The sequence below is a fragment of the Berkeleyomyces rouxiae genome (genome assembly GCF_048999995.1).
Source record: "Berkeleyomyces rouxiae strain 22BRR77 chromosome Unknown BrBRR77_ptg000001l, whole genome shotgun sequence".
In the NCBI taxonomy this organism is placed as follows: Eukaryota; Fungi; Ascomycota; class Sordariomycetes; order Microascales; family Ceratocystidaceae; genus Berkeleyomyces; species Berkeleyomyces rouxiae.
The window spans coordinates 5,297,050-5,317,492 of record NW_027396491.1 but is presented as its reverse complement, the minus strand read 5'-3'; the positions used below and the strand labels follow the sequence as shown (position 1 = coordinate 5,317,492).

Below are 20,443 nucleotides of genomic sequence, written 5' to 3'. Positions count from 1 at the left end.
TGGTCAAGTCATTTCGCCCCAGGTCCAGGGCAAGGGGAGACTTGAATTTTCTACCACACTGCATCTAGCGAGCTTTTCATCCCTATCAGTTAGTGGCGTCGTCGCATTAGGGAGTCCACGACACGAGTCGTTGACGGGCTTTCAAGATAGATCTTAGGCGGCTGGAAACAGGCTACATACAATGGGCAAAGGGAGGGGAAGTTTCAAGAGGGGTGGAGCTATAAATAGCTTCATGGAGCGAAGTTGAATGAGATCACAGACAGTCGGATTTGTAGCAGAACTCAGCCACAACGAAGGGGAAGTTGTATGTAAGCAATCCCACTTAACCACTTATATAAGTAACTAGCTAGAGGTGTATAGAGCTACATGAATCGTGGACTCGGTTCAACCTCCTGCCTGTAGGCAGTTCTCTTGGGAAAACCACAGATCTCTCAACACTGACGAAACATTACCGCTCAAGCACTAATAACTAAAAGATTCTCGAAACAACCCATAGCTTCAAAGTTCTTAATGCTAAGCCAGTGCAGGTTTCGTTCATATCATGTCAAATCTCATGCCCAAGCCACCGTCGGGCTCGGATGATTCTGCTAGTGGGGCTGTGTTTTCAGAGATGAAAGCTGAGAGGGGGCACTTTACTCGCATACAGTGGACATGTACGTGAATTATAGGCGTTTACTCCTAAAGGCTAGGTTTGTATACAGGGGTTGCAACCCACCGCTTATGGTCTGGAGTTACCTGCCAACTTGGCTTCGAGGTGTAATTGACCCTTTAGTTAGCTCGAGTGGACTAGTTACTTGTACCTTTGTACTTTTGGGCTAACCCGCCTTGATGGTAGTGTGAATGCACGTTCTCGGGCATAAACCTTAACACCTAGCAAACGCGTGCAAGACGATGGGCTAGGGCCTTGGCCTCATGCAGTAATGGTATGGCGCCAGTACTTGTGCTTGTTAAAGTATAGGTACAAGTACTTGAAGACATGCGACTCTTCATAATCCTACCATTGACGCCCAATAACGGCGTTGTTGTAGGTCACTTGCAGATGCTTTGACGTACCGGTACCTCTAAGCCCCCTTTTACCTTTTTGCCGGTTCCTTAACAGGCAGGGATTCAAGTACAAGGTACGATTGTCCCAGGATATTTTCCTGGCTTGGCCAATCAAGAAGTTTCTCGAGTGGAGCCCATGCTAGGCAGCAGTCTCTTGCTGGTCCAGTCAAATGGTCAAATGTGGCCCACTGGCCTCCTGTTCGTGTGCAATCGAGAAAAGTGCCTTGACTGATGCTACTGTGGTTACTTCCCTTTTTCTGTCAGCCATTGCTACATTCCGTGTATTGCTGTTTAGTGACTGGACTGTTTTATTTTGCCGTTTGCTTCTTCTTCTCCTTCTCATTCTTCTGTTCATCATCTTTTGTTTCTTCAACAACAAAACCTGTCTACTTTGCGTATCGTGAGACGCTGTCCGACTCCATTTTCCCTCTCGACATTCGCCGTCGACTTGATATTATCGCCAGCGTGCGCTGTTCTCCATACCTGTGGTCTGGTTGACCTGATCGACCACCATTTCAATTCATTTACCCCCACAATCGCACCCATCTGCCATATCAACCTTGACTCTGTGATCAGAAGTGCTGCTATCTCCTATTGCCAGCCAGTTGAGATTATAAATCACACTCGATTTCTGGACTGTCTATTTGTCATCGAGGTTTGACCCTGGCCTTATGTTATGTTTTGCTTTGGCTTCTTGATCTAGCGTACATATTTCGATATTAGGTACGATCTCACCTTCTTTATTGCTTAATACTTGGAACCTCTTCCACCACGTCCTACATCTTTTCTTGTCTGCTTGCACATCCGCCTATTGCTGTTCAGTACAATCAAACTAAAACTGCCTTCGACTGGCAGAATCAGCAGTTTATTCACCCACCAACAATGTCGACTTCTTTGAATTCCGATTCCCACCGTTCGGGCCTGGAGAATCAGGGAAAACGCAGATCTGGAACTGTCGGATTCTACCCGCCCACTCTTGCTCGCGCATCTCGCTCCAGTCCCGAAGACTACGTATCCAGCTCGCTGATTGATTCTCTTGCCAACCTCACCCTGGAGCTCCCTACCTTGAAGCCCAAAAATAAAGGGGCCGACAATACTGTGCAGCTTTTTGAAAAACCAAATGTTAACCCAGAGTGTGAGAACGTCGACCGTCTGGGGACTACAAGACTGACCCGGAAAAGTCCGGCTGATTCTCGCCACCGCCGCCGGTCATCTTCTGCCGATAGTGCCATCGCCTGTTTCTCAGATGAATCTGAAGTAGAAGATAAAACGACGGATGCGGACAGCAAGCGCCCTAACACTACGGAAGTATCGCGCCTCAGCCACAAGGCTGAAGTTCGCATGATGCAATATATTCTGAAACCGTTAATATCGAAGCCTTCCCTAAAGGACTTTCGATCTATCATTCTGGATGTGCCTAGACGAATCTCTAGCCATAGAATCTCCTGCCTGAGAGATCTTGAAAAGACTCTTATCTTCATGGCACCTGTAAGTTCACTTGCGACCAAATCTGATGTTTGGATGGCTACTCACCGCCGTTTATGTTTTCAGGAAAAAGCCGCAACTGCAAAGTCCTACCTTGACTTCTGTCTGTCCTCTGTAGCCTGCATCAAGAAAACGATCGACTTGATCCCAGAGCGTGAGCTTACACGTCAAGGTGATCGTCTTTACACCAACGCCTATTTCTCCGATCTCACAGATCAAATCCGCCAGTACGCCGCCCATTTAGCTGTTTCGAAAGCCCAAATGGCTGCCGGTAAAAATCATTCTTCTCTCGCTCATCCGTAAGTGTTTTTAATACCTTTTTCACCCTCTGATTCAAGAGAAATGTGTTCTAGGAAGACTTTCATGACCCATCATCTACAACTGAGCTGGCGCTACTACAAGTTCACCTGCTGACACCTGAATCTCGTTATAGTGGCGATGAAATCAAACTCTATGGTGGACTGTCTCAAAACGGCCGTCCCGCTCAGCTGGTTCGTGTCACTAAGGACGGAATGACTATTTCAGTCGAGACCGGCGAGGTCCTGGAGGATATCAATGGGCCAGTCGATCTTCAACCCCCAACTCGAATGAAGCGCAGCCTGAGTGAGCAGCTGGCAGACGACGAGGAAATCATGCGCTCTATGGCCCGCAGAAAGAAGAATCCTAGCCCCGAAGAACTGGCTCCTAAGAGATGCCTTCACCCGGGCTGCAACAAAGAGTTCAAACGTCCTTGTGACCTGACCAAACACTCCAAAACTCACCTTCGTCGTTGGAAGTGTCCCGAAGTTGATTGCAAGTATCACACCTATGGCTGGCCGACTGAGAAGGAGCGTGATCGCCACATCAATGACCGTCATTCATCCGCGCCTGCTCTGTTCAAGTGCCAGTATTCTCCCTGTCCTTATTCATCCAAGCGGGAGTCGAATTGCAAACAGCACATGGAAAAGACGCATGGTTGGAAATATGTGCGCACCAAGTCAAACGGCAAGAAGGAAAATGAGTCCCCAGAAAACATGGCTACACCGGAGATGGTGAACACGCCGGGCTCATTGCAACAAACACCCAATATGCCGAATATTTTGACTCCCTCTAGCGTCGAGAGTGCGGGAATTGCAACCCCTCGAACGGAGTCGATGCCCCAGTTTGCGTTGGAGAACAGTCTGGAATTTCCGACCTACATCCCCAATGAATTCCTTGCATCATACAACCCTCAGTATGTGCATGCCATGGACGGTATGGATGAGAGTGTCCTTGATCTGGGTCTTGATATTCCTGCATCCACCAATCTTCCCGAGTTGGGTGCCACTCCTACAAGTCTGCAGTCCCCGGGTGACATGGCGGCCGATACTGCTGACTTTGCGCTCACCGATGATATCTATGCCGCTGCAATGCAGTTCACCCCCGACCCTATCGACTACGCTTCTATTCTGGGGCAGTCGCAACTTCCCCAACAGATGCAGTTACCCTTCAATGGTCTTTTCGGTAACAAGATGCAGCAAGCCAATCTCGATCTCGTCTCGCCTATGAATGAGGCAGAGGCCATGCTATACACCCCTGACTCTATTGATGCTAGCAACTTTGATGAGTTGAGCGGGCTTCCCATTGGTGGCGGTCTTGACTTTCCCCTTTTCCCAGGCGCTGCTCCTGCGCGGAACAAAGACATGGTTCCTGCCTCGCTTTTTGATGACCTATCGATGCCTGGATACTCAGACTCACCTCACACCTCCCAGATGCTTTTCGGTACTGCTCACATGGACTGGACCACTGGTACCTACGATGGCCCTCAGTAAATGAGCCTCAGTTCCTTTTGACTTGTTAAATCACGGCGGCGAAATCTCCACTCATCCCGCATCCTTGGTTTCGCATATTTCACATCCCCCAGCATCTTCCATTACGACTTCATGACCCTGCCTCCTGATGATCCTTGCTTTCATATTGCACTGCTTTTATTTTCCCATCGCTGTTTGCGGATCCTTACCTGTTTTGTTTGCGTTTGATTCTAGGCCTCACTCTTGTACCACAGTCCACGGTTTGTTTTTGTCAATTTCTGTGACTGATTGAAGAAATGTTGACAAGAAATGCCAGCCACTGGTCCTGTTACTCTTTTTCTTATCTTTGTTATTTTTTCCTTTTACATTTGACTTTCATCTCAATCAAATACCAAAACTTCACATAACAAGTAACTGCATTTAACTATGTACATCCGTAACAGATTTCACTTTTCGAGGACAAAATACTCTACCTTTCTTTTTCCGCCATGCGTATCTTTGATGTTTCTTTTTTTCCAGCCATAAGGAATCCGCACGGTGAACCATGTATGCAGCACATAAGTATATTCTTATACTGTGTAGTACGAAGCATCGTCTTCAACGTCATGCAATTTAACAGGGCGTTGGCATGGTTCTGAACTTGTAACGCGTCACATAGTTGCTTGAAACAGAAAGTCGTGTTATAAAGCACACAGTTACATGTATTTCGACGTAGGCTTTTTAGACTCACATGTTCATTTACAAGAAACTTTGTCAGGCACTTTTGTGATCACTCTGAAAGTAGAATTCTGACCGTTCTGCGAAAATGTTCGTCTTGGTGTTAGTACAGTAAGTTGCCACAAGTTTGTCCCCACTAGTGACCAAACCACCATGGGGTTGGATGATGATGCATCCTTGTGTAGAATTTTCTCAATCATATGAAATTCAATTCGTATGTTCTTTATACGAAATTCAAGCTCCACTTCTACTCTGCAAGATGTGATATACTAACACAAGGCTCAGGGCAGATTTACGATCTTTTCTCTAATGAGGTGATTCCCCTCAAAATCAGAGGCTGTAAAATCTCTATCTATATTTTCTCGATGCAACGACGGAGTTCAACTCTACCATTTGAATTATTCACGGCACTTTGGAGAATAAAGCCTTCCGCATAAATCCATCTCTTCAGAATTCTCCCAGTGTTTCGACGAAAAAGGTTATGAAGCCTGGAAGAGGTTCGTGGTATTTGATAGTGATAATCAACTAGAATCACGAAACTTGCCTGAACTCTGAGACGCTATAACTCAATCAATATGCTGATATATTTGATGCAAGCTTGATGTCCATGAATCCTGATCACTTTTCTATCAGTAGCATGTCTTTGATTTGAAAAATATTTCCATTTGCCCGTGTAATATAAAGAAACATCAAGTTGGTCGGTTTCTCGGGGGTCGGAACGGTCTAGGTTTTCCGCAGGGTTTCCTACGCGATTAGGCGTTCATTATTGAAAGGTAACATGATAGATCGACTGTTGAATGAATTGCGCTTCTGTGGATATCCCCATTGGAGCTTGGCCTTTGGCGTGGAAGTTTTGTTGGCGGTTTGAAGTATACAGGTGAAGTCTTGTGGTTTATCTGAGCCTTCTTCGCAAATGACATTGTCGATGTTTCTTCCTGTGAAAGCGCAACCATCGCTTTTTTTGCTTCCAGAAATATAATTCTGGCTTCCCTAGTGATTGGAGCATGTAACGTCACAAAAAAGGCATTCTGAAGTTATTTTGTTGAAAAGCTGTCGTGGCTCAAGTTGAAGTGATGATTACCACGGTGTTAAGAATTTCGCTAAGTTTTTCAAAGTGGGGACGAACTTATGGCAACTAACTGTAGTAACTAACCAGTTGGTCGTAGGTGTATTTGGCCTATTGATGTCACACACGCTTCAATAAAAGTGGTCTACGAGAGGCCCTATGGCAATGTGGAGTCTTTCTTATCGCACCAACCAGAGCCTAAAGATAACAAGGTCAAAAAGTCTTTCCTACAAATAAAATGCCCATTGCTGGAAATTCTTTTTCCTTTCCTCTTTCTCGCCAAATCAAAGCTAGAGTCGCAGATACTCTCACCAGCACTTGGATGCTGGTGCTACATTCTCTGTGGCTCTAGTACATTTTCAAGGTAAGCCTTCATATTTTCGTCCATCCTTTCATCTCTTTTGTGCTGGTTCAGCATCTCGAAACGAAAAATGCGACGGGAGACCTCGGTGATGAGACCTTAAACCCCTTTACATACAATAGGAAGAGCCGTCTGAGACACCTCCCACTGCCAGTTTGGTAGTTTCTATCCTGGCTACGAAAGCACTTATGCTTTTTCATTTGCCGCTCACACCGCACATTCTGAGCTTGGTCCCTAGACGCGCAGTATGCACATCGTCATATGGGCGGCGTGTCGCTTCGTCTACGGGCGAGGGAGCCAAGCCGTTTCACTTTTTTTTCTATTCCAGGCTGCTATGCTCTTCCTGTCTACCCTGTGCCCTTCGGCCTGCGCGGCTCGCTTTGGTCCTCGTCTTTTTTACCTGTCCGGAGGTGATATCATACACGCTAGAACATAGGTCCATGGCTACTTGGCGTCCTCAATTACTGCTTCTCATGCACGTCTCTTGGGAGCGTTTGGATTTTGTCTTGGGCTACTAGTGGGTATGGCCTATGGAGAGTGGAAATGGGGGTTGGGGCTGCTTTGCAAAGTTGGGGTGGTCTTCTGGTAGACAGGTCGGCATAACGGAGTGTGAAGCGAGGACGGAGTGAAACGTTGGACTGTCTAATGGATAGTCTAGGCATTTGTGCGATGGGTTGTGGACGTGGTCGGGGGATTTGGGAGTGGTTATGCTTTGAAATTTGGGTTCTGAGGAGGCTCTCTAGCATTTTGTTTCGCAGCTCAGAACAGCTTCAGCGAATACGAACCCCATACTAACCAACAGTGCACTTGCAGGAATAATCGAAAGTTAGCTTGTGGCTGTGTCGTAGGCTGTCATGGATATAGCTCTAGCCACGCGACCACACATCGTTGGGTCAACATGCGTGACTAGCACGCGATGTGATACAGAATAGAGAACGAACAAAAAAAGCTTTCAATAAACTTGGTTCGAATGGCACAGAGGTAGATATTGTGGTTGGGCTTGTGGGCTTAAGTGATTTGATCAACATTCAGACTTTCAAATTGCATTTCGTTAAAATGTGAGCAAGGGCATCATCACAGGTTCTGTTATGTGAGATCATTCGACCCTAGATGAAATGCCGATATTACGTACTAAAGATGGTGATTAAATCCATCTAAGAGATGCAAACAGTCAGTAATTTATACCTCTAGATTCTCTACTCTACATCTTTTCTTTCACCCTCCACGGTCGAGGCTAGGTCTTCATCCAAGCCATTGAGACCTCAATCTGTCCCCCACTTCTCATCTCTCCAATGCTGCTTCCTGGCCTTCCTGGTCTCTGGTTGTCTGTTCCTCTTTGGAATTCCTAGACCTATGTAGATCTTCTGGACACACTCTGCCTCCAATGGTGATCGTGGCAAGTTGCAGTTGTTTAGCTTTCGCAAGGGACGTCACAGTCTATATTATGAAATACCGTAACTAACATCACGTCTCTTCCAAGGTTTTGGCTCTGCCGCCACACTTTGGAAAGGTCAGTCTCTATGGTTATCAATTCCCCGTAATTTCCATGGTCCTGGGATAGCTTTCCTCCCGGATCATCGTCCTCACTTCTTCTCCTGATTCAGAAGGGACCTTTCGGTCACTCTGCTCTGCTTTAAACTGATTGTTTGAGGGTTCTTGGCTATCGCGCCAGAATAGTGTGACTTCGCTGTCAAGGGCTTGCCCATTCGTCAGGTCGCTGGTGGATGTAGCGCTTAAAGCGGGTGTGGGGAAGAAGGGTTGTGCGTCGTTGATAAGATTCCTGTTTTTAACAATCTATCAACAACAAACATCCCTAGGCATACCATTCTTCCTGTGTCCCTTGCGCTTGCTCTCTAGTTTGCTAACGAGCCTGCCTTGTCGCAACTTGGCCTACCTACTTGCCACTCTCTCCGCTTTCTTCAACGCCCTCTCACGCGCCTTTGCCGCGCGCTCTGCTTCACCCAGCTCGATATTGTTAACCATGTTATGCGCATCTTCAACACCCAATCCACCCGCTGATTTAAGGTGGTAAGTATAAACTAAATGGCCATGTTTACATCGCGTTTTGGTCGCTTCTTTCTTCTTGAGATCATGCTCAACCCGTTTGGCGTATAGGGCTGTGAATCGAACTAAGGGTTTTATTCATAAATACTGAAGTGAGTTGTGCTATCTACTGGTATTTGTAGAGGGAACAGGAGGCGGAGCCTGGTGTAGCGTGTGTGTGGCGGTTGGGCTAGGGTTACACCACAACAAGGGCTGTATTGATTGTCCCTTTTTCAACATGAGCAAATATTTCGAAGAAAGACGGGGCTATCGCCATCTCTTTCACCTCATCCCTCATTTTGTCGAACAATAGCGTGAATTGACGATATGTCTGGGGTGTAGAGAAGGGTGAATGGAGGCTGTCGTGCGCATCTTGCGAAGGCGGCGCGCTTGGTCTTTCTGAAGATGGAGATCTTGCAGGGAGCTTCGACAGAACGACCATGGGATCTAGGGGAACAATACCTGCGTTTTTGAAGGCAGATTTGACCACTTCAGTCCGAAGTGCTTTCTTTCTCGCTTGTGTGACGTTTAAAAGAAATATCGCTTTCACCCTATCGGTGAAGCTGTCGCGGTGTGTGGCGAGGAGAAGCTTTGAATATTCATGCTTCAATGGTGGAAAACGCTGACGTCAAGCGGTTAAAGAAGGTGTGCCAATTGGGAGGGAAAGACGAATGGAACAATTTCTGAATTGTTAGTCTTTTATATGATCATATAGTTATATAAAAATAAGGAGTAAAACTTACGATATTCTTCACACTTGTCGACAAAATCTTTGGTATGATGGGACCCAAAGCCATCGAGGAGCAAAAGGCGATAGTCACCAACTTGGTATTTCTGTGTGGATTTGGAAAAAGTTGATCCAGTCTATTTGGATTCTGTCATTGTTATAGCCGGAGCCAGAAACAGAAATCCGCGTAGAGGGATGCAGGCCCGAGACGTTTTACCAGTTGGCGAGATGTTCTGCACCTTTGAAGATGGCGTAGAGAGGGCAGGTTTCTCCGGCGGTAGAAGCACTTTCGATGGCGGTAGTAGTTTCATGGTTTTCAAAAGTTGTTCGTTTGGTAAGTTTCGGCTGCTTGGCGACCACCATTTGATTGTTCGCCATGCCCAACCGAAACCCCGTCTCGTCGACATTCTAGATGTCTGCGTCAACGATACCATATTTCAAAATGATTTCTTGAAGGTCAAGGAACCACTCATTGATAAAATAAACGCGTTCACCCTTTTTTCTTCTCGCATCAAGAGCTGTGGGTTGGCTCCTGTCTTACTTGCGTGGCAAAATACGGAAGATACGTCGTACGGTACTAGGTGTAAGATAATGGTCAGGGAGTCAATTGGTTCAGTCGTGGTTTTCCTATTCTTCCCCTTCTCCAGCCTCATTCCATCCATCGTGATAGCTATATACAGGCGCAAAGTGGGGTAGCACCAGGGTTGGCACTGGAAGATGCTCACGTGACCTCAACCCTGTAAATCTGTCTTGCAACCATGGAGTGATATTCCGACAAGAGCCTTTTGCCGTAAAACTCTACTCTTTGCGAGCGAGAAATCGATTGCCCCAGTTCTTACCGACGACAAAGGGTCTTGGCTGGCTGGAGAACACCGCGATTTCAGGATACCGTTGGCGAAGGATACGATGATTTCTTTTGACAGAGGGTAGTTGCATCTGTCGTATAGATGAATGCATCTAACTAAAGCACCCTCTTCAGCGTCAAAGAACAGCCTAGCATGTTGTGTGCGAGAGGCGAGATTCTGATCGTATATGGGGATCAGGAGTTCAGCGAGAGCGCCGAAGTGGTTTGCGCGTGTAATATAGTCGGGGTGGGCTGATTGGCAACACCAGCGCTCCCTTCGATCCTATGGTTGATGGGTTGGTAGTAGATGTGGCAAAGTTCATCGAAGGCCTTCTGTTGGACACCTGCTTGGCTGGTTTTGATCTTGGAGGCGACCAGCTCGACGATCTGGGAAGGTGAAAGTTTTGGGCCCCACTGTGGGCCAATGGAGTGGAACATGGCTAGCCGCCATGTGTTGTTGACTAGCTTTAGACCGTTATCAACCGTTTCGGGTGGTTCTACACCGGAGCAGGGAGAAGCGGTAGTTTTGGACTCCGGGGCTTTGAGGAAGCCCGTTCGAGAAGAGAGTCGAGTATGGTGGGAGCCGGCTGGTATCAGCCAGATAATCCAACGGCTATAAATGGAGGAGGGAGTGCATTGGAGATGAGACAGACACCATTTTTGGAGTTGTGATGTCCAGAGTTCCTGGGAACCGCGGCGGTGGTGGGATCAAGAGACGATGAGTTGGGAGTGTCAGACTCGTCCTTGAAAGCCGTCGGAGGTTAGCCGAGGTTGGTGGCCTGTTCTTTCATAACTTGAGATAGGGTTTCAGGGATTGTGGATTGAGGTGCGTTGATGTTGAGGGTGGTCGTTTGTTTGAGTGGAAGTAAAGGGGGAGTTCACAATAATGATAGGGACTAGATTGTATTCATGATGTTGATTGGCCTGGTCTGAGTCTCCAAGGTGGAGTTATGCACAGAGGTAGCCCCACAGACAGGGTCTAGGTTTGTATGGTGTGGCGCTTTTAGGGTTGTGGAGAATTAGCGCATTGTGCTGTGGTGATTTAGCATGAGGGATTAATTATTAATGTTTTTCTATGAAAAAATGAAAGGTTGTTATAAACAGGTAGTGGGTTCCAGTCACGTGATGTGGCTGTGTGGCTGAACAGGCATATCATTACAACACATTGCAACAACTGAACGTCGATTGTCAGACGCTGTGGAACAACTCCTGCTCCCTAGGACCGCAAAACATCCTCCTAATCATGTAAAAAGAACATGTATAGTTAGTGCAGTATTTAACTAACGAGTAACTAACTAGTTATCATCATAAGTCGTGTTCTTTGAATAACCCAATATCAAGACCATCCCCTCAAACATTGCCTTATCCAGAAAGCTTGTCTAAAAAGGAAAATCAAAATCGTCATCATCCTCATCAAGTCCGTAATTTTCCTCCTCACTGTCTAAAATAATCTTCTGGTGAGCCTCTTTCTCCTTTGTTGTATTTGCTGCTAGACCCATTGACAGTCCTGCGGTTGCTTTTCGAGACCCAGATTTCTCTAGCAGTTTTCCGAGACTCGGTACATCTCCGTCACCGTCACTGTCATTATCCGAGAGGACAAAGGGACATGCCGTATCATTTCCAGCCACGCTGCGATGAGGAGATGGTAGCGGAGAAAGATCAGTTAAAGCCACCAGGCGTCTTTTTGCTGTTGATGTCTTTGTGTGTGCGTTGGCCGATTTGCTCTTATTCGTTTTGCCCTTGGCATCGCTCTTGGACTTATTTTTCTTCTTTGACTTCTTCTTGTGATTATCATCGTCTGTCAAGTCAAACGGGTCACTGAAGTCACTCTTTAGTGTGCAGTCTGAGCCACCCAAGTCCATGGCAAGTTGGGAGCTTTCGCGATCGTCAATGAAATCTTCCAAATCCGACCCACAGTCATCACTGTTACCAGAGTCAAACATATCGCTTGTTCGGTCACAGTCGTCGCCAAGCTCTGCATCCCCAAAGCCCCGGGGCCTTTCCGACCGCGTTGAGCCTTTGCCAGGCCCCCTTTTTTTAGACTTAGTCTTCGCTTTGCGAGAAGAAATAGTAAGCTTTGGTTTTGGCATCGGCATTGTGCTCTTCTTCTTCTTTTTGGGTCGAGTGCCTACACTATGATCGGTATCGTCGTCGCTGACAACATTGTAGAGTCGGGCAGGGCTCGATGGATAGAGCGCAATGGAATGCTTGCGACGTAAAGATTCGCGTTCGGTGACTTTGGCTACAACCTCCCGATTGTTGCCACCCGAATCTGTTGGCTTGGAAGGTGAGGCAATTTGATGGAGGGGAGGAAGAAGGGTGTCATCAAAGTCAAAGTCTTCAACATCTAAATCGAAGTCATCAAGGCCGGAAAGATCATCGAAGGCCCGTTTTTGAGGCAAGCCAGGCCCGGGGCTAGTGGAACAGGATTCTGATATGAAAGGGAGACAATGGGTCGAAGATATAGTCTTGCTGTCATCTTCGTTTACCATGGAGCGCACGGGCAAGTCTTCAATGTTTGGCTTAGCCTGAAAGTCAAAAAGATCTCGGTGTCGACTATTTGGATCTTGGGAGTTCCCTAGTATCTCTAAAAGTTTGACAGCTTGTTTGGTGCGACTGCCATGGCCAACTTTGTAAGTTGGTCTTAATGACCGTTGAAGCTCTGGAAAACGACTGAGCTCTGGCTCTTCAATCACATGACTAGTAGTTCCAGGCCGCCCAGGAAAGGTTTTATACGTGCGGTTGAAGGTTGTGTTCTCCATTGGCGTGAGAATAACATCATCAAATTCGGGTATGCTTGCAAGTACGTCGGTTTCCTGCGGCTCGGGGGTTATTTGGCGTGCGACGGGCGGCGCGGGGAGCTGGCTATCGCTACCAATTGCGGAGGCCTTTGTAAAACCTGTGATAACACTATCAGGCATATGGAACTTTTTGGGTGGCACCTTTTTGCGTGTCTTGGCCACTGGGCGCTTATTGGGATCGGGATGGCTATTTGGATCTTGTGAGTTTTCAGGAGGAATATCGATGAAGCACTTGTCGACCACGGGTACAATGCCTGGTGGGATGATTCTCTTGGAAATATCGTATCGATACTCAAATGTCTCGCCGCTTGCAATAATCCGTTGCATGTTGAGATATGAGTCCTTGGCCTTCTCGTACTTTTCCTCCTCCTTGCCACGTGTAAGCAAAAGAACAACACGGCCCGATCTCTTGCGACCAGTTCTGCCCATCCGCTGCAACATGCGAATCGGAGATGCAGACGCATCATAACATACAATAAGATCAACCTGACCGATGTCAAGACCCTCTTCACCAATAGAAGTGGCCACCAGGACATTGAATTGGCCTTTCTTGAACTCGTCAATAGCCTTGATTTGATCAGCCTGCTTCATACCTCCAACACCGGACCGTTTTGATGCTGCTTGGCCAATGAAAGCCTTAGCCTTCACTAATGGAAGGCGGTTAAGAATACTAGTAATGTGTTCGGTGCTGTCGCGAAACTCGCTGAAAACAATAACCTTGGAGTTTTCATTATCGGAACAATCAAAAAAGTGGTTCACGATTTCAGTCTTAAGGGCGGCGAGCTTTGGATGATCAACGAAGTCAGGATCACGCATCCAAGTTTCCATCTTGTCCATCATGACCTGGAAGTTTTTATCCTTCACAAGCTGAGTTTTATACTTAGATTTGGTGCTCTTAGACTCAACCTCATCGCGAAGCTCCTTGATACCCTGGAAAAAGGGGATGATACCGTGGTAGTTCAGCATTTTAATAGGATGGGCTACCGTCGACAACAAACTGAATATGGCCATTACTGTGCTTTTCACTCCCTGATTGGCATCTCGACCAGCGGTCTGAAGCCACTCCGTTTTGTTCCTGTTGACTGTGAAAGCAGAAAGTGCCATGGGATCACGGCCCCAGTGCACGTTGAAGTCAGACAGCTTCTTGGTAATGGGAGACAAAGCCTGTGAGAAGAGCTCGCGCACGGTTTGGAGTTCATGTGAAAAGTCCACCACATGCGTATCTACATTGCGCTGGTGCGTGTATTGCCGGAGATCTATTGATTCTTCAGTGCGGATTTCCACTTTTGATATACCGAGGTTGTTCATGACATCCTGGACGCTCTCAACCGTCGAACCAGGTGTGGCTGTCAGGGCCAGTACACGGAAGCTTTTGTTGAAGTTCATGATGCGACGACAGGACTTGGCCGCACTATGGTTGCCTGTTGCGCGATGGGCTTCATCAATTACTAATAAGCATATAGACTTGGGGTCCGCGTAGCCCCGGGAAATATCGTTTTCCAACGTCTGAGGTGTTGTGAAAATGACACGCCGAGAAGCCCACACCTCTGCTCGGACAGCTGGCCGCACGTTTCCCATCAGAATCGAGGTATCGTTTTTGGGAATGCCTGCAATTTCATAACAGGCGTTTACTTGCTGTGACACCAAGGGTCGTGTGGGCGCCACAAAAACCAACTTAGCCTTCTTTGTCCAACGATAGTAGTTAAGCATGACAGTTGCAGCAATGAGAGTCTTTCCTAAACCAGTTGGCAGCGCCACAAGAGTGTTGTGAAAGAGACTGGACTGTACAATGTTGAACTGGTATTCACGAATATCACCCAGATTCGTAGGGTACTTCCATGTTTTGAGAGCCTCGCGATCGAGCTCGTGATGTGTAGGCTCTTCTTGCGAGACTTGCCCACGGTATTGGCGGCCCGAGGCGGTGTATGAGTTCTCGGCACTTCCAACGCCGCCATAAAGTGTTGTCTGACGCATCTTTCCATTGGCACCAGGCTGGGGAATTCCATGGTACATTTTAAATTGGCGATTACCGGAGGACGACGCTACAAGACTTTGTTGCTGGTTCAGTTGCTGAACGGTTGAGGGCTGACGAAAAGTAATTGAACCAAATGATGAGCCTGTCTGGGACTGCTGGGAGAGCTGTGACTGGAGCTGCCCGTGTCCATACTGAGGCACAAGTCCTGGGGATGAAGATACCGGCAGATCACGTGGCTGCTGAGGCCTCGGAACACTCGAAGGAGGCTGAGGCCGTTGTAGGGCTGCTGGGAGCGCGTGAGACCGGGGCTGCTGTCGTTGTCGGAGCACCGGAGCTGAAGGCCGAGGCTCAGACGCGTCCAAAGCCAGGAGCAAGTCCTCGTCATCAATATCGTCAAACTCATCCATAATAGCTGAGGCCATGACAACAAAAGGAAACAATGAAGCAGTCGCCTTAGGCACGGTCTGTAATCAATGCCGCACAAGCGCCTAGGAGGAGGCGCGCGAAGGGCCTTTGGACAAAATTAACCAAACACCACGCGTCGCTCAAGGGCGCAGTCGCAGAGTGGCAGACACGTTGTCACGTGACTAGAATAGGCGGCCAGCCAATAAGAAGCGCCGATGGCAAGAGCGCTTTCAGCGGTTGGTGGATTCTTTCAGTGGCTCCTTCCTTGTCTTCAGTGCCCCAAGTGGCGTCTGCAGTTTTTCAGTGGGGCCTTAGGTTCCTGCTTCATCTTGCTTCAACGTCATGAACCTTTTCTACGTGCATTTTTCATCGGCATTTTTCACCTTCTCTTCCTCCTAATATCCTGCCGCCTTGAACCATCACGACGCATAACGCATCGTCCTAAAAGCCGTCCTCAGCTGGTCGCTCATTGTGCTATCTACCTCGTCGTCAGCTTTTTTGTTCTGCCGCCTTTATTTTGTCTCTATTCTAATTTATTTGCCACTTTTCGCTGCCCAGAAAACTTCCAACCTCAGGCGCGCACAACTCTTTCTTGACTTGCGTGTGCTTTGTGCGCAAGGAAAAGCCGGTAGCAGAAACGCGGGCTTGTCTTCTTCTCGCCAGTATCCATCACGTTGCGCAGGCTAAAGCCACACAGTCACTTCCAGCTCTGCTCGCTCAATCTTACGCAGTTGTTCATCTGCCGTCTTCTACAAGAGCCTCCTCCCTTGGGCTGTTTGCGACAACCTAAGCCACAAATACGCACGCCGCCGCCTTGTGTATCTCTCTCCCAATCTGTCCAGCCCTGCAGCATCGACGCGTTACCTGCACCACGCATCTGCCATTCAGACGCTCTTTACTCCTGTCATATAAACGACGCGCTTGCATATTCTTCTCGCACCATGGCTCCCGGCGGCCGCAATAATCGTGGATCCGGCTCCACTCGCACCAACGCCAGCGGAAATAAGCCATCAAGGACTGTTGGCAACTCTGGTATCAGCAAACGCCGTAATGCCAAAACCGACCTCGATGGCGATCTGGATATGGATTCCAGCAACACTCGCCGAACAACCGCTGCAACGAAGGGTCGCAACACAAACGCCGGTCGAAACACCCGCGGCCCAGCCCCTGGGCGCATTTCTTCCAACAATCTCGATGCCATCACCAAACACCTGACCGGTGACGATTCGCGACCTACAAGACGAGGAAACACCAAAGGACCCCTTGTGTGGCTGCGCATCACTGGCCTTAAGGAAAGCAAAGCCACTACAAACTCGGATGGTGGCATCGCCAACCTGCTACAGTTTCTAGAGCGCAAGGCTACCTCCAGCGCCGGCCGCCCGGCATCAAAGCCTATTGCGATCAGACAGGTAAGCTCAAAGCGATTTGGAAAGTCTAGGTGCCTGAGGTTATGGATGGGGGCTCAATGGGCCATATTGTTGTATTGTCTTAGAAAGCAATGGAGTTTCTACCCCAAGCATGCTGTAGTTGTACCTGGCCATAGCCACGCAGTATCTCTTTTGTCTCCATCTGGGTCACCATACCTGAAGACTAATACAACGGAACCCCACTCTCCCCCCTTGCCTCCTGATCGTGAAGCTGCCTCAAGCTCTTCTAGTTCTCTATTCATATCCATACGCGCTTGCTCTATGTATCCCCTCATAGCCCTTGTATCGCGGACTCGGAACTCCCAAAATCCCACTTATAAATATCCACGTAGAATCATTATGCTAACACAAAACTCACAGCATCGTCACATCGACCCTCATGTCCTAATCGCGGCTTCGCCAGAGGACGCCAACGCGCTGCGTCTTGTCAATAATCTCTTGTTTGCAGGTGCCACACTTTCTGTTGAAGACTGTCCAGCCCCCGATAGTTCTAATCCTCAAGGAAAGAGTGCGTTCACTCTTGAACTTGAAAACACACTCAAGGGCATTCTTGCTGAGCGTTATGTTGCAGATGGTAGGCTACTCAAGCTTGATTCCCTCGCTGAAAATGACTTTATCAAGTCCAGCGGGCTGATGGCGAATACGGAACGGGCTGGGAAGCTTTTCCAGAGTTTGATGAAGATTTGCAACGACCTCTTCAAGACCCGCGCTGCCAAGCAGGAGGCTATTGAAAGCATCACCATTGCTGGAAATGGTATCAGCAATGTTTCTCAGGTTGAGTGCCTCGCAACTACATTTCCCGATCTCAAGAACCTGGATCTGAGCAACAACCTCATTGCTACGCTGCGCGGCATTGACAGCTGGAAGTCTCGGTTTCAAAAACTCGAAACTCTATTCATTACGGGTAACCCCCTCGAGTCCACCGCTACTAATTATTCTAAGACCCTCCTCATTTGGTTCCCCAAGTTACAAAACATCAACGGTAATGTAGTGAGAACCCTTGAGGATATCCGGCTTGCTGAGGAAGCTGCTCGTCCCCGTCCCATCCCACAAGCTGGAACCGACTTCCGGGATGAACACGGCGTTGCCCAGGCCTTCCTCCTTGATTATTTTGCGCTTTATGATACCGACCGTGATGCCCTAGCCTCCAAGTACTACGACATGGCTAGTACATTTTCCCTTGCAGTCGACACCGTTGGACCCCGTGATAAAGCCCTACCAGTTCTGTCTTGGTCTCCTTATCTTCGGTCTTCACGCAATCTCAAGAAAATCACAACCTTTGGCGGCCGCTCCCAACGCCTTTTCACCGGTAGCAACCTCATCAGACAATCATGGAAAACCCTTCCCCGGACCTCCCACCCCAATATCACTACTGATCTCAACAAATTTGTTGTTGATTGTCATCCGCTTCCGGGCCTCAGTGATCCTACAGGGGCGTCTCCTGTTGGTGTTGACGGCATGATTATCATCTTGCACGGCGAATTTGACGAACAGGAAGAAGGCACCAACAATATCGGCAAACGCTCCTTTTCGAGAACTTTTATCCTTGGCCCTGGAGTTCCTGGAGCCAATCCTATCCGCGTTGTCAGTGACATGTTGTCTTTGAGAGCATATGCAGCAGTGCCAAACGTCTACAATACACCTGCTCCCACCACTCTCCCGGCTGCCTCCGCCCCAATCGCTCCTAACTCTGTGACTCCTGGGAACCCTTCTGTGATCCCAGGCCAAAAAGCTATACTTGAGGAGCTCTGCAAACAGACCCGAATGATCCCCATGTATGCCGAAATGTGTCTCAGTGACCCCAGTGTCAACTGGAACTTTGAAAAGGGACTGGCTCTTTTCAATGAGCGACGAGTAAGCCATTTCTGTTACCACGCATGACATTTGTTTTCTATACCGCTAACCAACTCTTCAATTTAGGGTAATCTGCCTCCTGATGCTTTCATTCCCCAGCCGTAGGCCTCCATACGTTCACCCACTCACTGTTTTCTGCATGTCCAGATTCTTGTATAAAGACTGGACGGCAGATTCTGTTGTTTTGTAAAAGCTGCGAAAACGTTTTTTTCTTGGCTTGTAATCGGTCGTCATTACGCTCCTTCGTCTTGCCTTCAACATTTGATATTCCGCCACGAATTCGCCCATCCACACACAATCATAATAAAAAAATTACATTAGAAATAAACGGAAAGAATATGAAGCATTAACAACCATTTAGAAGCAAAACATAAAGTGACATCAAATGAGAAGAAAGTTAAAAGCAGTATAGAAGCTTTTACCCAAGAATCTCGTATTGAGATAAGGGTACCGCCTTTGTTTCTTGTTTCTTTTTTCATCTCTGGTGACATGATCAAGCTTGCTGCAATGTTTATATCGTACAGATCAAAAACCCTTTCCTACTACAGCTGGTCACATGGAAACTTGAATGTCTAACAAGTTCTTATCCTCAATCAGAGGCTCATGGTGCTCCGATTAACCTTCATCTATGCTTGTATAAAAAAAAAGAAATAAAAAAAGAGAGAGAAAAGGGGCCACACGCCACATCACGCGCTTGAATTCGGTGTTTCACTGTTTTCCATAATAGAGATCTCACTACCGCAGAGCATCCTGGGTGATCTCACGCCACCAACCTGCAGGTAGTAGTTATAGTATGTATGCGCATACGATCAAATAACTACCGACAGACAAATATCGAGGATCTCCCTTGGAGACCGGGTCTGCAGCTTTCCTCGTAACTATGGTTATTAAGCAGAAGAATTACAAATGGACTGTATCACATCGACAAAGGCTCTGCAAAATTCTCCAACCTTCCCTCCTACAACCCCCGGGGGGGGGGGGGTACCTTTGAGGTCGGCCTCCCCCCCTCGAGCCTAGGCTGAGGGTCTCACGAGGACAGCAGCAGGATCCCAATGCTGCTGCCATTCTCGTCTCTTCAACATGACAACGAGCTGCGAAGCCAGAGTCCGCTTTCTCCCAACTTTGAGGGATTTCCTCGCCGTCGACTCGCCCCCTTTTCACGACACCCTCCTCGCGATCGCCGGCCCTTCATCGCCGCCACACACAACAACTCGTGGATCCATCTTCACAACTCGGGACTGTCCCTTTGAAGGTTCAGACAGTCCACCCTCGTCCTTTCTTCTTCTTTTGTCTTTCCTTTGTCCTGCTGTGGCACTCGGGGACTGCATCGGGCCTCAGCCATGGTTCGGTGCGGCGGCCACTTCGAAAAGCGGGAGGATACGCTCCTAGCCTCCGGAGGCTCACCTGGTATGGTTTTTCACCCGCTCAACGACTCGGGTTTTTCCATGCCACGCTGGTTGCGATGGTCGACTTTGTGTCTGGCCACGTTTCTCGGTCGAACGAATGTTGGTGGGGATGGTTAACTCTTTGTGGGGGTTAGGGTTTATCTGGGGAAATTGTTTTTTTTTTTTTTTTTTTTTTTTTTCTTTTGTACTTGTGTTTCTTGCTGCTCATAGCGGAGTGTGGACCACTAGTTCTTCGGGGCTTGGGGATGGTGCGCCATCCCGAACACACAGAAACTATGCGGCGTGTCGAGCGGAGGACTTTAAATTTCCGTCCGGTAACCAATCCGGCGTCGTTTGATCTTAGTGATTTTGGTAGACGTTAAATATAGTCAAGTCAAGTCAAGTCAAGTCAAGTCTGCAAAATTCTCGTGATATGTGTGGTCGTGCTGGCCACCGACCTAACCAGAGCTTCGTTTTTTTAGGGCGGGATGATGGGATGAAAGTAGGAAGCGGCGGCGAAGCTTTAAAGTCATGAAGTTC

General features: G+C 48.0%; 4 protein-coding genes across 4 annotated transcripts; 2 read left to right on the top strand and 2 right to left on the bottom strand.

The window, feature by feature from the left end:
• Positions 1-1,926: 1,926 nt before the first annotated feature.
• Positions 1,927-4,319, top strand: BROUX77_001489 (uncharacterized protein; the record flags this gene model as incomplete). Its single annotated transcript, XM_073745924.1, has 3 exons — positions 1,927-2,532; positions 2,596-2,828; positions 2,963-4,319. 3 exons carry the CDS (start codon positions 1,927-1,929, stop codon positions 4,317-4,319), a joined length of 2,196 nt encoding a protein of 731 aa, XP_073609724.1.
• Positions 4,320-10,251: 5,932 nt separating this feature from the next.
• BROUX77_001488 (uncharacterized protein) lies at positions 10,252-10,494 on the bottom strand (the record flags this gene model as incomplete). Its single annotated transcript, XM_073745922.1, has 1 exon — positions 10,252-10,494. The coding sequence occupies one exon, from the start codon at positions 10,492-10,494 to the stop codon at positions 10,252-10,254; it is 243 nt and encodes an 80-aa protein (XP_073609723.1).
• Positions 10,495-11,435: 941 nt separating this feature from the next.
• Positions 11,436-15,254, bottom strand: BROUX77_001487 (uncharacterized protein; the record flags this gene model as incomplete). Its single annotated transcript, XM_073745921.1, has 1 exon — positions 11,436-15,254. The coding sequence occupies one exon, from the start codon at positions 15,252-15,254 to the stop codon at positions 11,436-11,438; it is 3,819 nt and encodes a 1,272-aa protein (XP_073609722.1).
• Positions 15,255-16,178: 924 nt separating this feature from the next.
• On the top strand, positions 16,179-18,623 carry BROUX77_001486 (uncharacterized protein; the record flags this gene model as incomplete). Its single annotated transcript, XM_073745920.1, has 3 exons — positions 16,179-16,646; positions 17,025-18,518; positions 18,585-18,623. The coding sequence occupies 3 exons, from the start codon at positions 16,179-16,181 to the stop codon at positions 18,621-18,623; spliced, it is 2,001 nt and encodes a 666-aa protein (XP_073609721.1).
• Positions 18,624-20,443: the final 1,820 nt, after the last annotated feature.